This window comes from Acartia tonsa, chromosome 2 (assembly GCF_053477335.1).
Source record: "Acartia tonsa isolate MP-2025a chromosome 2, ASM5347733v1, whole genome shotgun sequence".
Taxonomy (NCBI): Eukaryota; Metazoa; Arthropoda; class Copepoda; order Calanoida; family Acartiidae; genus Acartia; species Acartia tonsa.
Genome location: NC_137261.1, coordinates 47610007 through 47628504, shown reverse-complemented (window position 1 = coordinate 47628504; position 18498 = coordinate 47610007). Strand labels below are relative to the sequence as shown.

Below are 18498 nucleotides of genomic sequence, written 5' to 3'. Positions count from 1 at the left end.
CAATTTCAATTTCATACCCTAATTGAGATATTTTAGAGTCCCTTTTATTCTTATTCAACTTTAGAATTTAAACAAAATATTCCATTAGTCAGCAGTTCACGGTAAAAAAATTCCCGGGATCTTAAAAATGAAAATTGAACTTGCAGTGGCGTGCGAAGCACTTTGTCTAGGGGGGGGGGGGGCATTTTGAAGATTTTGTAAAATTTTGCCCCCCCCTAAATCAAAGTGCCCGGGGGGGGCACTTTGCTTTAGGGGGGGGGGGCGTTTTGATTATATATACTAATTTTAAATAAGGGCGTTTTAAGGGGTGGGATTATTTGATTATGGGCCTTCTAGTCCTTATCCCTTCTTCCCCATCCCTTAACCCATCCCTATTTCCAATTTATATCTCCCATCTCTTCTCCCCCATCCCTTCTAAACACCCTGCAATGACCAAAGGGAAGGGAGCTAGAAAGCATCTTTGAAAAAAAAGTACAGAAGATAATTTAACCTTCCAACAACCCCCCCCCCCCACAAAACATTTTTTATGGGTGGAAGGGGATGTTATAAAATCTCAGCAGGAAGGATGAATAACTTGTCCTTTCATCTACAGATATAAAAATCTATTAGAAATATGGAAAACTTTGGGGTATAGTCTCTTTTGTGGCAACGCCTCTTAAGGGGCATTTCATCGTATTTTCATAGTAGCTTTTAATAGGTTATTCTAGGTTAAGTTAGGTCAGGTGATTTCCCCGCAGGGTTGAGAAATTGGCCCCACAGGAGCTATAAAGAGGTGAAAAGCTACTGTGAAAATACAACAAAATGCACCTTAAGAGGCAATGTCACAAAAGGGACTATACCCGAAATTTAAAAGATACAAAAATAGCCAAAAACGTCCTGAAAAGCAGTCCGACCTCCATGAATTTTTAATAGTTAATTATACTCCATAAAGATAGGAATGTTAACATTTAGTTTTAGCCTTCTATCTTTAATTGCAGTTGAAAAAATCACATTCCCCCCTTAGCATTACGTACTGACGACCATAGTGAATTATAGAGAAGCTAAAAAGTTATATCAACATATACTACCCTCTTTATATGGCACTTTAAAACTCTGTTAATTTTTTATTAAGTGGTGTTTCCAAGGATTTATAGGGCGGTGCGTGAAGCGCACCTAAAAATATTTACTCCCCCTTTAAACTAAAATCAATTAAAGACAACAAGAGTGGCATATTTTATCAAGTTAGGGATATAGAGTGTAGTTAGTTTTAAGGGTTTTTAATGAAAATTCAAAATTTACATAAAAAAAACATGTTTTTTTGTAAGGGTATGTACAAAGGTCGCTAGGGGGGGGGCGATTGCCCCAAATGCCCCCTTCGATTCGCACGCCACTGAATTGAAGGCTGCTAGCGGTCAAACAGAAGAACGTATATAATTATGTAATATACATAAATTACTCATTTAAGAACAATTATTTTAATGCACGAAAAGAAACTTATTTTATGCGTGTTTTCCTTGGTTAAACTTTCTCTGTGCATCATTGGATCTTGACTCTTCCAGATTAAGTGTATGCCTTATTCCACTTCTAAGATGTGCGGGCATGTTATCCGCTTATAATGGTGTGCAGGAATAACATGTATTTTTAGCCGTTTGGCCGCTAGCAGCCTTTAAGTTCATTAATTTTAGATGTTATTGATCCTGGGAACATTTTACCACGAACAGTACAAAATCAGATTACGTCAATCTCTATTAAATTCATTCTTAAAAGGACTCTTTTGATTATTCTATTGTGTTTCTGTCTAATTATTTGACAAATTAAAAAATCCACAAGCCCATGATTCTCAACTTTCCCCTTCCCATTGTGCCCTAGATCAATTTGTATCATACTCAAATTTCGCTCATAATTTTTCCATGTCATGGAAGTTTTATCCTTTTTTTACAGATAACTTTTTTTCTTATAAGTATTAGACTATAAAAGTTTTAAAGATTTTTAATCAATATAATAAATTTGAAATCTGCATAAAATTTTAAGGATTTTTTATAAAATTCGTTTTTTATATAATTCTTTATTTAAAGGCGCAAATACGATTTAAGTTAATAAATTTTGACCAATAGGATATTGGAAACTACCTACGCTCTAATTGGTTGAATGATGTACGTCACTTAAGCTTCTCCAATCAGAGCGCAGATAGTTTTCCATCCACCAATCACAGATCTCAAAATTATTTAACTTAATTTGGATTTGCGCCTTTAAATAAAGAATTATATAAAAAAATAATTTTATAAAAAATCCTTAAAATTTTATGCAGATTTCAAATCTATTATATTGATTAAAAATCTTTCCAACTTTTATAGTCTAATAAATATCTCTCCTTATTTTATAGCGAAGATTTTCAGGGTGACGGTCTATTCTTTTATCCGTCCGTACGTAATGGTAAGTTCTTTTTTGTTAACTTAGGCATTTTAAAATTATCCTATCGATTTTTAACTTTCGGTGATGATTCCTGTAACAGTTGGGAACGATCGTTAAAGCGATGCAACTCTACAATCCTTACCAAAAAGTCAGTACGTCCATTTAAAACATGCTAATTTTAACTTTTTTGACAAAAAATTTTGTATGCTATAATTATCCTAATCATATGATTTTTGAAAAAATGATTATTGATTTGTAACACTTTCTATATTGTTCCTTTCTGTTATAGGAATGAAAATACAAAGTTTGAAATTGATAGGACGATTCTAACATGTATAAATTATAGAAAAGCTTTGATTTTAAAACTAGCTCAGGGACTAAATATTTGATATTCCCTTACAAGAAGATCTTAACAGGTTTATATTGTTAATTGAAAAGGAGGGACAAAGTTAAACTTATTTCGAGCGATAGTTTCTGATGTATGTTGTTATTCTTGTGTAATTATTCTCTTTATCTTTAATAAAATTGTTCTCTGAACAAATTGAAAATTTGTCAAGGATTTTTGTTTTTTAAATGCATTTTTTGCAGCACTGCTAATCTATAATTTTTCCTGTTGTCGTTGTTCTACTAAATTTAATTTGAAGGGTTTGCCTGGGAGTGCCAGAAAATTATGAACTTTTTGACAATCTCCTTAAACTAAAATAGAGGAAATATTATAGATCACAAGGTGTTTTTTAGCGTAAGGGGTGTTTTCACCCCTTTAATGCCCAACTACTACATTTTCTAAAGCGTCCTTTGACTTTTAAATTGACTTGCGATGGCATTACTCCCTTAGGGTCTTTTAGGGGGTGTATCTTGTTTTCCAAAGCAAATGCATAAATAAAGAGAAAGTCTTAATTTTGTATTTATCTAAATTATCTAAAATCAATTTTGAACAGGTTTTTGTCTGAAGCTTAATATCTCTAAAATTGCTGGTTCGCTTTGGTTGTATTCTTTAGGAATTTTAGAATTAAGTAATTTTCAATTTAGAAAATTCTTATTTAGAAGGAAAAACTTACCAAGGTAATAACTGTAAAATAAAAACAATTAAACATTTATTTAGAATTACGTTTCAGTGGACAATTAACATGTAAAACGCAAATTTTCTTCACGTCTTAGAACCGGTTTGTTTTCTTAGGAAAAAATGGAAGTTAAACTTCAGAATTGTCCCTTAGTAAATTACAATCTTTGTTGATGTAAATAATGTAAATGATATTTGCATGTTGCATTTTTCAAATTATAATTACAATTTAATAAATTTTTGTCAATTTTCAATTGTGAAATACAAAGCAAATGAAACAAGGTTAAAAACAAGAAAAAATATACATTAGTAGGAAATCTTTTCAAAATAGAAGCTGGCCGGCCATTCGCGCGCTTTAACTGTAATCAAAAGCAGACAGCAAAAAATTGATTAAGCACAAATTTAACAAATCATTTTTTCATCATCTTTGTTACCAAAGGACAAATTTTATGTATAATTCAATTCCGATCATTTGGATCAAATATTTTTTGTTTAACAATCATTTTAGTAGCGAAGCTACTCTAAAACTCATTTTGTCTGTGCGTCCGTATTTCAATTAGCTAGTCCATTACGCTAAGAGAGAAATGTGATGTTTTCTCGACTGCTATTGAAGATAGACAGCTTAAAATTTTAGTGAAGATTCCTTTGACATTAGATCATCTACATATTCTATACATTGTCTTGTCCGTCTGTTTTTCGGTTATGCCTCAAACGACATAAACTTATAATTATAACTCCCTTTGTTCATTGCAATATTTTTTTGTTTTTTGCTTCTTATGGATGTTGACATCTTTGTTTTTTTATTTTATACACAAATAATGTTTGAAATAAATATGTGAACAATTACTAATAAAAGTTGAATATAATAGAAAAAACACTTTTCAATCATGAATAAATATTCATTTATCCATTCATTACATTTTTTTCTATTCAGAATTTTGCATCAAGAGACATTCTTTATGTTCAGTGAGAAAAAATCTAGAATTTGATTTTTTGTATTTAGATTTGTAAGACGATTCTAAAATCCTTTATGTTTTAGATTAATTGCCAACCTGACTTTATTAGTGTATTAATAAAAATAAAAATATAAAGTATCCCTTTAATCTTTTAGCATATAATAAAAAATTTATAAAAATATTTTTAACTTGTTCATTTTCCTTAAGTAAATAGCTTTAAATGAATGAAAAATGACTTTAAAAATCTTAACCAAAATAAATAAGTTAGGATTTTTTTGTAGCGTCAGTCAGGTAGTCTGGCAGTCTGTAACCATAAGAGGGAGCTTTAATTTTCTTGGCTGCTATTGAAAATAGACAGCTAAAAATTTTAGCAAGAGTCCTAGGACGTTTGCGCATCTAGTCTATACAATGTTTTATTTGTCGGTCATGCTATAAAAGACATGACACTTTATAAAAAGGATTTGTGATCTTTTTTAGTTATTTGCTATGACAACTGAACATCTGCTTTATAACTCACTTTGTCATTTTCAAACAATTATTTATGGTAACCATATTTGAATTAATTAAGTTTTTATAAAAAAATATTCATTAAGTTGAGTTAAATTTCTAAAAAATCCTAAAACTTAAAAATGCCTTAATTAAAAATATCTATGAATAATAATATATGTTAATTTCTCAACCATAAAAGTTTAAAGTACCCCAAACATATTTTCAACATAATTAGAACCATAAAGGAGATATATCATATGATGACCAATTATAGGAAATAAGGTTTTTGTACATTTTGTACTCTTAACAAACTGGCTTTTTATGATGAGTAAATTTGTCTCATATGTTCTTTGTATAAAAGTAAGTAAGGTTCTAGTCTTGACCAAACCACGTCATTCTGGAGACATTAATAAAGATACATGCAATAATGGCACGTGACAGGGGAAAAACCTTTGCCCATAAACGGGTGCAATCATTGCACTTGCAGCACATTCACACAAAGATCGTGAAATCAAATGGTTAGTTGTCTTCTAGATATTAAGAGATGTCACTAGTCATTGAAAGGTGACAATAGACAAAGTATTGAAGCTTAGTATTGTTCATCATTATGAACATTATGAATTTACATATAACCCCAATGTTCAAATTTAAAACTCTTTAAAACAAGAACAAAAGTTTGCATTTTCAAGACTATTTAGAATTTGATAAAACATTTAGGGATAAGACAATGGCAAATCATTTGATGTAACCCCCAGTGTTTATACACAAAATTCCCTCATCTGTAGATTACAATTATTGGTTGTTGAAACGTTTGGAAACTTAACTCAATGAATCAACAAATCAAAAGAAGGTGTATCAACTTTTTTTTTTTATAGCTAGCCGGTTCTTTTAGTAAGTAGTAGATGTAAAATTTTTCATAGAATTCAGATATGCAATCGTTTTTTTTTGTAGACCTCTTTTTTTTAAGTAATTTAAGTTTTTAAAAAAAAAGATTAAGTCGATTTTAAGGTACTAAAACGCAACAAAAAAAGGAAGAAAATGTCCATTATGTACAAAAATAGTAAGATCTTTAATTTGACACCTTACTTTTTGAATTTTGTCAGGTAATTATTGAAAAAAATTGATTTTTTTAAACCCACGAGAATAAAAACTTTGAACTTAATTTTATCATTTCACAGGTAAAAAAATATGGGTTCATATATACCTTTAAAATCAGAAAAATATTACGAATCCATTGTAAGCAAAATTGAAAAAAAGTAAAAAAATAAAAAATAAACAAATGGCCAATTATATTTTTTGTTCAGGCAACACTTTCGTCTTCCCTTTTTTACCCCCTCTTTACCCCCTTCCCATTTTTATACTCAATTCAAGAATTAAGACGTTGCCTGTATAATATAATATGATATTTTCATATAATTCCTTTTATTGTAGTTTATATACTATATTGTAAACTTTTTTTTTCAATTTTGCTTACAATGGATTCGTAATATTTTTCTGATTCTAAAGGTATATATGAACCCATATTTTTTTACCTGTGAAATGATAAAATTAAGTTCAAAGTTTTTATTCTCATGGGTTTAAAAAAATCGATTTTTTCAATAATTACCTGACAGAATTGAAAAAGTAAGGTGTCAAATTAAAGATCTTACTATTTTTGTTCATAATGGCCATTTTCTTTCTTTTTTTTGTTGCATTTTAGTACCTTAAAATCGACTGAATTTTTTTTTAAAACTTAAATTACTTAAAAAATAAGAGGTCTACAAAAAAAAACGATTGCATATCTGAATTCTATGAAAAATTTTACATCTACTACTTACTAAAAGAACCGGCTAGCTATAAAAAAAAAAGTTGATACACCTTCTTTAAAAAATTTAAAAAGTTTGGGGACTAGTGTAATAAACAGAGCATTGTTCTCTTACTCCCTGTAAAACATTACTAATATTAAGTTTTAGAGTAGCTTTGTATATACTTCCATTGGTTGTACTAAATAATTTTCCCCTTCTTAAACCTAGAATATTTTATGATTATGACTAATGGCTGACAATGTTTCAATATGTTGGAACATATATTAGACTAATGAATAATTATTTTGATTGCTCTTTATTATTTACTCTATTACCTCGTTTGCAGTGATTCGGTATTCTAGTGTGTGGGTGTGAGAGCAAAATGATGTGATATGATTACTCTATCATATTATATCTATTTTATTAGGTAAGTGAGGGTTACATACTATGATTTGATTACTCTATATTACATTAACTCTATTCTAGTGGGTGTATGGGTTCAATGTAATATTCTATGATTACTCTATATTATATTAACTCTATTCTAATGATATTCTATGATTACTCTATATTATAACTTTATTCTAATGGGTGGGTGGGGGGTAAATAATATTCTATGATTACTCTATATTATATTAACTCTATTCTAGTGGGTGGGGGGTAAATAATATTCTATGATTACTCTATATTATATTAACTCTATTCTAGTGGGTGGGGACTAAATAATATTCTATGATTTCTCTATATTATAACTTTATTCTAATGGGTGGGTGGGGGGTAAATAATATTTTATAATTACTCTATATTATAACTTTTTTCTAATGGGTGGGTGGGGGTTAAATAATATTATATGATTACTCTATATTATACTAACTCTATTCTAATGGTTGGGTGGGGGCTAAACAATATTCTATGATTAATTTTTAGACCTTGTTAACTAGAATACTAACAAAATATGCACCCTTAGCGGCATCAAGGAGGAGAAATGGTGGCCTTTCCCCCCCTCCATGCCCTCTTTAGTAAGGAAGCTTTACTCTTTTGTTTAAATCATATCAAACAAGTAATAATAATTTTTTTTTTCTTGAATATGGTCGATAAATTGCCTATCTTTCAAAGTCTAATGTGTGAAATTGTGCTTTTAATAGTTGAAAGTTTTTTTTTTATATAAGTCGTTCTTTTTTGGCATATAAGCTCAACTACACTTAATTTTTATGTAATTTTACCCTTGATAAAATCACAAAATACGCCCTAATTTTTGAATAAGCACAACATCAAACAAAGTCTTCATTAGCTTTTTAATTTTGGCCTGGTTTCTTGAAAATTATTTTAGGCTCTGCATAATTTACTTATTTCGGGGACAGGTATACACTATACACTATACATTATCATAATAATTGTTTCCAATATGACTTTGAAACCGATGAATATCCGCTGGATTAGAACACGTTCTCAGCCATACTGAAAAATCAAATAACATTGTATTACAGACAATTTTCGCGAATACTAAAATAGAATAATAATATTAGTTCCAGTTTTGTTAATCAAGGCTTTCTGCCCCTCCGGGCTATCAAAACTTATATTAATCTTATAATTTTTCATTTCAATATCTTCGAAAGCTGTCCATAATACGATGCGGTAAATAACTATTATCTATGATATCATTAGGAGAGGAAATAAGAAAGAGTTAAAAGATTGCCTAAAATCATCTCAAGATCTAAATCCAAATCAAACCAAACACCCCCCCCCCCAGGACCTTTATCAAGCTTCTCCGAAATAGAAAACTTAACCTGTACAACCATATGAACCATATGATATGAAGGATTGTTTTTATTTTGAGCTCCAAGTTCTGATATCAGATTGTCCAACCTGAGGTGGATTTTTAAACTTTTGCCTCACTTAAAAATCTATGCCTCACTTAAATTGTTGAGGCTCACTAAAAATTTAAAGGGGATAATTTTGCCTTACTATTTTAGTGAGGCAGTGAGCCAAAAAAGTTTTTTAAGAATTCACCTCTGATTTATTAAACAGGGGACATTGGATTGTTAATTAGACTAGTACCCAAGGCAGATGCATACATAAAGGGTTGTGTAGGGGGTGTATCAACTCAACTGACAAAATAAATAAGGGTCTTAGATACACGCCCCTAAGAAAATACGTCTCCATTTTAAAAAACTTTAACATGCCACCGCAGTTATAGATGTTATGTTACATTACATCCTTGTTAAGTTAGTTAGTCATGTACTTAAAAGGTTACTCCTTTTATAATTGATCTATGTATTTTTCATACATAATATATGTAAAACATACATAGAGGTGCATTAGAACGTCTGCATATCGTTATAAGTCACCTCTCATGGCCACGACTCCGATTAATATCCACTTAAAACAAACCAGTACTGAAACAAGAATACAAAATAAAATGTGGTTTCATACAAATTGTCTTAAAAAATTAATATTTTTTCTGTTTATAAAAGCAAGACTTGGTTGATGATTAGTCGTATGCCTGGAAACTTTAAATTTATTCTTATATTCGATATCCATTATTAAAATCTTAGTTTGCACAGTCTAACAATCTTTACACTAATACTTATGCATATAGAGTAGCTTGGAAAATTGATTTTTAGATTTAATTTAGTCAATTATTAATGGGACTAATATACTAAATAGATAGATATATAATAGTCAATTACATAGATTAATACAAAAATATTCAAAGAATAAAATCAAACCTTGTAGCGGGCTAAAATAACGAACTTCCCCATCCTTCTTTAACCCATCCCCTCCTCTCGTACTGGATAAACGGGCTGACCATTAAATTACAGGGAAAATAGCAATCTAAATTGACGACAATTTTTAACCTGTCATAATATCCACATATATTCTAGATCCATTGATATGGCAAACTTTATAGGTCTGAAGGGAAAATAAGATAGATACATACAAAAATTTCATTAGCATTGATAAGTGCTAAAACTAAAATCAATAAGAAAATTTAATTTATTACAAAAACAAACCATTAAAGCGAAAGACAATAAGGTTTTGATATTAAAGGCCCCTCCCTTTAAAATTGATTATACTTGTTGGATTAACGGTGGTAATGGATTTATTATTACTTGGATTTTACACCAGATTATCATGATCTCTAATAAAAAGGAACGTGTAGCTGGCTAATAACAATCCACCGCCTTTAACCCATCCCCTTCCTTCTTACTGCATGAACGAACTGGCCAATAAGTGATGTCCACGTTGGCAACCTAAAAAATGAACGACAATATTTCCCTGTCATAATATCCATGTATATTCTATATCCAATTCTGTGATATTGTTTAACATAATAGTGGCATAACACTAGCCTCGAGAAAATATGTGAAAAGGAGAAAATATGAATTTTCATTAACCCTTCGCCTCCCTACGAAAATGGCAGAAAATTATGATAACTTTTTTTTTAGCCGGACGTCATTTTATTTTTACTTTGCATATATTCTAGATACTTTTATCTTAAACATTAGTTCTATTTTTCCTTAAGTCACAAATTTATGCTAATAATTTTTGAAAAGTTATTTCATTAATATATTTCAAATTTTTCTAACCTACAGGGGAGGGTGGTGGAGGACTGGGAAATAGCCTAAAACCAACCTTAGACATTTACAAAGTTTCCCTAAAAATTGCAATACATTTGCACCAGCGTTAAGTACCTTCAGACAAAGAAACTTTACTACTTTATATAAGAGGACTTTTTTCCTCTCTTGTACTGAAGCTCTGTTTGTCTGTCTATTCATTCTTCTATCTCTAGTCTAAGGAAAGGTTCCAAATATTTTTTTTCCATAGAAAATTGAATTTACCATGTTGTTGTATAAGTTAGGCTTACAAAATTTGTTACTTTTTTTTCTTTACTAGCGACTGCGCCCCTAGTATTCGGGGCTCTAAATTTGAAGAGATACAAAAGGTCAAAAACATAAAAACAATCATGAGACTTAAAATTAAAATAGGTTATTCTAAAACAATTCTGAGAACTATGTAATTGTAAAGCAGACAAACAAAAAAAACTATTATTACTTTATATGATGGTATGTAACTTATACTTTCATCAATTTGTCAGATTTTATTTTGATTTTTGTTACTTATAAATGTTGTCATCCTTGTTTTTGACCTAAGTCAATTATGCCAGTAGGTTATCAAAAATTTAATATAAGACAATACATTACCATTTATTATATAAATTTTATCAAAACAAAGATAATCCATGATTAGGGTCAGTCCATCCGTCCGTAACGAATAGCCTTTAGCGATTATATACGTATGTTAGAATCGTTCAGTCGACTTCAAACAGTTTTAAAAGTGTATTAACCTTATGGTTATAAACAGAAATTCTGTCCATTTTAAACCTGAGTATTTTTTGACTTGTTATTACTATTTTTAGGTGATTCATTATCTAATTTACAATTTTATTGGAATTGCTATTTCTGGGAATATAGGGTTAAATGTTGTTGGACGAGTATCAAAGAATAACAAAAAAACTATAAGTCTATACTTGTTATTGTTTGTTTATCCCACTGATTAATTTTCTGAAATTCGCTTTTCTGGACAATACCATGCTTGTTATTACATAATTTACAATAAAAATCATTAAGCCCTGTAAATCAATGAATCAAATGAGAGGTCACTATATGGCCTGGCAGGCACAGACCCCTGGATAGGACAAGCCTCCCGCAGAGCTAGGGTTCCTCAAATCAGGAGTGCTCTCGTGTATAATTGGGTTTAAGGGTGTGGGTTCCTAAAAGCCAAATTTATTTAAATTAAATTCATTTATATATTAAGGTAAAAATCTGCGTTTTTATATTTTTTCAATAACAAAAGGAATATGGAATAAAATTATATGCCCTTATTCTCTGTTATATAATACATCAAATTTATTTCAATTGTTTCAATAAAAAAAAATTTAATTTTATTAATAAATCTACTAAAAAGGCACAAAATAATATAAAAAGATTTATCACACACGCTTTTTGAAATATTATAGCTCTAAAATATGAGATTTAAATGAGAACTAACACTAATTAGATTTTTTAACATTTTCTGTTTTGAGTGTTTGAATTACAATTTATTGGACAGTTCGTTCATTGCAGGGGAAGGGATGGGGTAAAGAGAGTGGATGGCGGGAATCATTATTTTAGCCCACTGCAAGTTTTACTTTTGTATAGAACATTAAAACCTGGTGTAAGACCCAAGTAATGAAATATTTATTTTAATCCGTTAAAAGTTGGCTTGCTGTTTGCAATCCACATATTGAGTATAAGTGGCACAGCAACCCCTTGTAAAGTGAGGGGCAGGGCGTAATCAGATCAATTTTGCCAGAAGGAGAATAGGCAGGAGACATGGTAATGCAACTTGTCCCATTAGGGGGTCCTACTACCCCCCTTCATCCCTTTATAGCAACATTTGTAGTAGTTAAATAGAACTGCAAATCTATGCTTTGATTAGCTTTGTCATAAAAAATATTAAAGGTTTAAGTTTTTGAATAAATCTTTTTAAAAAGCTTGTTAAGTTGTGACAAAAGAACGAACACTAACAATTAAACAATTGTCATTCCAAAAAATTATGCTTCTGGTAAATTGTTACGCGTTCCATATTGTACCTATATGTTTTACGAATCTAAATACAAAAGTTCAAATTGAACACCTTGGGGTAGGGGGGGGGGGGGGTGTCCACAACCCCTGATTTTGTCAGGGTGGTGGATAAACCCCCTTCTGCACGCCTTAGTATATTCGTTCGCTTGCGTGTTCTAACTTAAAAACTTGTATTTAAAGTAAAGAATTGTTTTATAGAATAAATATTCTTTTCCCTGTCCATATATTGGTCAAAACTTAAACTTATTAGGAAACATTGTTTTGCTTGGCGTAATAGTTTAACTCAGTGTGGGGTAAATAGGACAGTAAATGGGTTAAACTTACCCAATATGAGACCAGCTGAATCTTACTTTCCGATTTAGTACGTATCACCCTCATCCTATCTCAATATTTAATACTAGCTAAAAAGCTTCAAAATTCCAAAAAAATTTAAAATTTGAATGTATAATGTATAAATCGCTTTGTTTTCACCAATTCAGCTATTTAAGACCGGAGTTGCTGAAAATAGCGTTTGCAATAGTTGGGTTATCTGTCGTACAACTTCGGAAATTAGGGAAAAATGGGTAATCAATTGTATGTTTATCCAATATGAAGCAGGGTTTATTAGTTGTATCATTTATTTATATCACATTACACTTAACCAAATGAAAGGTCCTATATTGTTCTGTGATACTTAAATAATAAATTGTTTTATGAACCATTCTATATTCTATGTTAAATTAGGTTTAAAAATGAAAAGATAAGAAAACCTGGTAAATCAAGAAATTATGAAAATACCCCTATCAAGAAAATGATATGTTTAAAGGTTTATGTAGTATTTAAAATATTGTATCTTGTTGTTCTAGGAATTATTGTTCCCAAAGTCAGGTTGATATAATAATTATCATACAATAAGTTGTTGTCAAAATAGTTGGAAAAAAGAGTATGTTTTAATAGACGTACGGAATTTCTGGTTACGAATATAAAGTTGCTATGCTTTCCTAATTGTTATAGGAATCATCGTCTGAAGTTTGAAATCGTTAATATCATGCCTGATTAACGAAAAGAGCTAACTGTGACATGCAGACCCTTTTAATGGTTAATTTGATCACTACATATGTAATACTTTGTTTTATAAAACATAGAAAATTATAAATTTAGAATGCCTTTTTAAGACTTTATAAGATTTATTCAATTTTAGTTTGAATATAACATAACATGTAGCAATTTCAATTATTTTTTACTTTTTCTTTTAACCATGGATATTTTAGCTTCTTACTTATGTAGTATAGACGTAGGACAGATCTTTCTGAATTATAGAGCAGATTTGCTACTTCTACAAATAACTAATGTCACCTTGTTTAATGTTGATCAACACTTTATTAATAATATAGTAGATTCAATAATAACTGGATATATGTATATATTACTTATGATTCTGGGTTGGTATAATGTAACTGTGGTGTCCACACCTAGGGACTCAAACCTACAGCTACAGGGGAGCGAACCTAGCTAAGCTAAATTCTAAAACCAACTGAAGTTGTCTAGCTTTGCATTGTTTTACCTAAGCCCACAGCTTATACTTTATTGACAGCTACCCCTTTTGGCCATTATCCATTTTAGCTGTCTATTTAGACTAATTATTAAGATCAGAGCAAAGCTAGTCTTTACTTATACTACATTCTCCCGGACTTAGAAGGGGATGTAAATTACATTCCCTTTACCCATAATTACCTAAACCCCAGAATCTTTCCTTAATATTAACCATGGCACTAATAATTAAATCATTGATTACCGCTGGTAATCTTTGACCCTCTTACATACTAATTCTTACATACTAATACATTAAACATATCAAAAATGGCATAATTATCAAGCATTACAAAATTCATCATAGCGCAGCGCAAGAACATAATTTTAACTTTTAGTTCACTTATTTAATTTTGGTACAAAGCAGCTTAGAGGTATAACTGTTTGTGGTCACAATGATAATCAAGTTATCCCCCTTGGCGGTTGCGCCCATGTCGACGTTGCTGGCGGCGTAGTCTAATGTTGATAACTACTAAGGCCACCAAGTGGGCGATAGATTCAACTAGTCAGCTGTCGTTCTCTTCATCCACTTCATCAAGGATAGCTGGATCTGGTTGCTGATCTGGAGCAGGTACAGGTGCTGGATCCTGGCAGGTTGCGGCCTTGCTGGCAGCAGCTGATCTCGTGCGGATCCCGTTGGGGTTCCCTTTCCTTCTCTTCCTGGGGGGCTCGGTCCTTGGCAGCTTGACATCTTCATCGCTGGATTCAGAAAAATCACCAGGCTTGTAGGAAGGAGAGGTTGGTGTGTACTTGGGTGAAGTTGGTGTGTACCTGGGTGATGGGGGCTCATAGAGTGTTTCATCATCACTGCTCATGCCACCAGAGTAATCATCTCTGGTGAACAAGAGCCTGTCGCTGGTCATGGGTGGGGTGTGTGGTCTGGGGCTGCGTGGACGGGTGGAAACAAGGTAGCGGTCAGTCATCTCCTTGGCTCTGGCTACTGTTGAACTTGAAGGGCGTGGTGGCGAGGTTTGCCTAGCTCTGGCAGCAGCAGAAATTGATGGTTCAGCTTCGTTACTACGCTGTGCTTGGACAGGTGGATCCTCTGTTACATCAATCTCAGCTATGGACAACCTGTTTTTCGTCCAACCTTGGAACTGGTCCAGCTTCAATCTCAACCTGTCTTGGGCTGATTGTACAAGTGTCACTGAATTTTGGATCTTCTTCAGCTTATTCTCCAAGGTGGCGGTGGTGGCTGGAACGATGCCCTGGCACTCTCGTCGTAGGATGTAGCCCAACTCTTGGACACTGGAAATGCGGTTGTCCCTGGTCACGCTATCAGTATGGGAGTTGACCGTTTCAGCCAGCTTTTTGAGTTCATGGATAATAATATCCATGTTCTCAGAGAGCTGACTCTGACTATTTTTGCCCCAGAAGGTCACATTATTTTGGAGTGCGTTGACCTCCTGTTGCCACTGGTCTAACGTGATCCCTCTTTTCCCCGTGTGCTCCCTAAGGGTGGTGTCCACCCTTAAGGTCTCCTTCTGCAGATCTTTGATGGCTGCAGTGTTGGCCCCAGCTACAGCGGTCAAATTATCCAGCTTAGTGTTCATGGCGTGCACCTGCTGTCTAACCTCAATCATCACTGCGAGCATCGTGTCGTTGGATACCAGGTTGGCTGCGGCAGCTGCTGGAGGGGTGGTGTCCCTGGGCTCAGTTTTGAACCTCCTCTGGCTGGCTCCACGTCCGAAGGGTGCTGCAATATAGCAAAATTAAATTACAATATCAAACAATACAAATACAATATTAACACATATTAATAGTCAAATAAACAAATAAACAAATAACATATGTGCTTTATCATGGTTTATTTTCCCACCCAAAGGAATATGGTGCTTTCCCTCTATTTCCCACGAATAAAAGGATATTTATCCAATAATTAACCAATAAAGGTGTAGTTATTATCCACACATTAATTTTAAATTTTAAGATTAATTAGTTTCCCTCCCACGAATAAAAGAATAGTTGTTAATTTGTTGCTTGCCCTTGTGTATTGTTCACTTTAAATATTTTAGCACAGCAACATAAATATATCATAGACCCAACCAAGCAGACTGATAATGCTGCAGCTAAACCCCCCGCCATGTACATTAAAATTTCATGCCATTTAGTTGAAACCCACCCGGATATTTTATTTACATAATACTTGACCCATGTCATCTCGACTTTGGGTTTAAATTTTATAGCGTCGTGGGCCAGCTCCTGTAGTTTAAGGACGTCTAAGCTAATTAGCGACGTTTCCCCCTGGTCTGCCTGCTCATCAATTACTTTTCCATAAAGATCTTCAAACATATAAGATTTAACTTTTCCCTCTGTTACTTTTACCAAATTTATCCCTTTATCCGTGTTAACGGCGTACACATTTTGATTTACTGAAATGTACGTTGGGTTAAAATTGCAATCCACCTCTATTAGATGATCTTTATTTACTAATAATCTAGTGTTTGGTACAATGCCATAAATGGATCCATTAATTGCCACGGCAAAATGATTGACAAAACAAGGCAATTTTTCGCTAATATTTAATTTAACCCTAACTTGTACACATTGTTGTTCCAAAATTATTTCCCCCATAGTTCTTTGGATTTTCATTTTGTGTGCTTTAACCAGATTGTATAAAATAACACTGTCAGAGGTACAGTCATTGTGTTCATTTATTAAGTTGTTATAATGCCCATACGATAAATAAAATTTATCTTCCAAATTTGCATCTATTTCTGCCCTGTGGATGAAAGGAAAAAATTCCTTTATGCTGTGGGTAATCCATACATATAAACCCTCTACGTTTGTTATATAGTAGTAAATTCCCGGTAGGACATCCCCAAATATTTGTTTATCCCCCATTTCCACAGCTAGTGAATGTTTTTCATTGTAAATCACCCGAAGTTTGTTATATAAGATATTATCTTCTCCCCATTCACTGTGCGTTAGAATAGATGCATTCAAGATTTTTATTGTTCTAAACCCCGAATAATAGCGTTTTTGAGTATCTGTCTCATTTAATGCTATTATTCTACTCATATCCCAATGAAGATGGGGCGTCCCGCAATCCCTGTTTGTTTCATTGTCAGTGGCTAATATTATATCATTAAAAATACACCCATTCTCTGTTTGTATTAAATCAACGGTTCTAATATTAATGGTTACTTCAGTATCAATAAATGAATTAGGAACGAAAGTGTTGCCCACTAAAATCCCTTTTCCCTCGCATTGGGGATTAAATCCATCCCTCCATGAATCCCTGAAATATATTGTTCCATTTATTAGAAAAGATTCTTTAACCTGTTGATTTAATTTTACTGATATGGGTATCCCTCTAATAATTATTATCCCTGATTTATAAGCTTGTGCGCATTCGTCCGCGGATATTAATATTGGTCTGTTAATTTGTGTTGGCTTTGCTAAATGAAGATGTGCATATGCCCCGCAGTAATAAAAGTGTTGTGTTTCATAAATGTGACAAATCACCCCAGGAATTACCCACTTTTTTGCCCTTTGCAGAATATGTACGTTTACATTATCGTTAGTAATATTAAATAACCCATTCCCACATTTACTTTTTTTAATTGTTATGTTTCCCCCCGTACAATTTAGCACACTGACATTTAGTTCATCCGCCCAACCAATATTGAATAGCCATACTGACATTAGAAACAAAAATGTACCTTGGTTAAATCTTTTCCCCGACATCTTGCTGGTGACACAAACTGAAATAAAAAAATGAAATTAATTATTTTTATTTTTGGTTTTCTTTGTATATTGCCTTGTAGGTGCTACCTCATAATGCTGCTCCAAATTTTTGGATCTAGTACCATAATTTTTTCCCACTATATTGGTGTAAACATATTCTGGTAGCGTAACTTTTCTATTTTCAGGTATGGAAACAAGTTTTTCAGGTGAGGATTGAATAGGTTCCTTATTCCAAAAAGAAGCTTCCCCAGGAATAGTAGTTAAATCTGCATTCCCCCCAAAAGAGTGCCCTTCCCCTGAAAATACCTCATCCTGTTCCTCCCCCTGATATTGGCTTTGCTCCCCTTCCTGATATTCCCCTTGATTACTACCTTGATCCCCTCCCTGATCACCATCATTACTGGATTCCTCGACGCCCTCCCCTCTAGTATCCTCCCCTCCCATATCTTCATTGTCGGAATTGTCCATTAACTTGTCAATAGTTACAAAATCCTTATCCCCCGCTCCCTGTATTTCTAAACTTTCATTGAAATTAGGGTTTGAATAGGACAATATTATTTCATTCGATGGAAGGATTAGATCTAAAGGGTATACGTTAAATGACAACTTTTCTCCACATACTTTGACGCTTGAGTGAATTTTTCTTAACTTATCCCTGGTAATAACATGTTTTGATTTTACATTGCAATTATGAATTGGAGTTATTTCAAATAATGCATCTGAAAATTTATGGCTAACAATGAACGGTCCTGCATAAAAACTTTGTAATTTTCTTGAAATTCCCACTTTTGCAATATCAAAAAAGGCGTATACGATATCATTAACTTCCAAAATTTCCCTGGCACCCCTGTTCCTGTTTTCGTATTCTAGGTAAATTTCCTCCTTCCCAGTAATGTTATACATAATCTGCTCAACCTTTTCAAGAAATGTTA

At 32.5% G+C, this 18498-nt stretch overlaps 1 protein-coding gene across 1 annotated transcript; it reads right to left on the bottom strand.

Annotated features, from left to right (window-relative positions):
- Positions 1-14382: 14382 nt before the first annotated feature.
- LOC145312586 (uncharacterized) lies at positions 14383-17587 on the bottom strand. Its single transcript, XM_080151841.1, has 2 exons — positions 17542-17587; positions 14383-15572 (listed from the first exon to the last, which is right to left on the bottom strand). Exons 1-2 carry the CDS (start codon positions 17564-17566, stop codon positions 14383-14385), a joined length of 1215 nt encoding a protein of 404 aa, XP_080007967.1. The 5' UTR covers positions 17567-17587.
- Between the last annotated feature and the right edge of the window lie 911 nt (positions 17588-18498).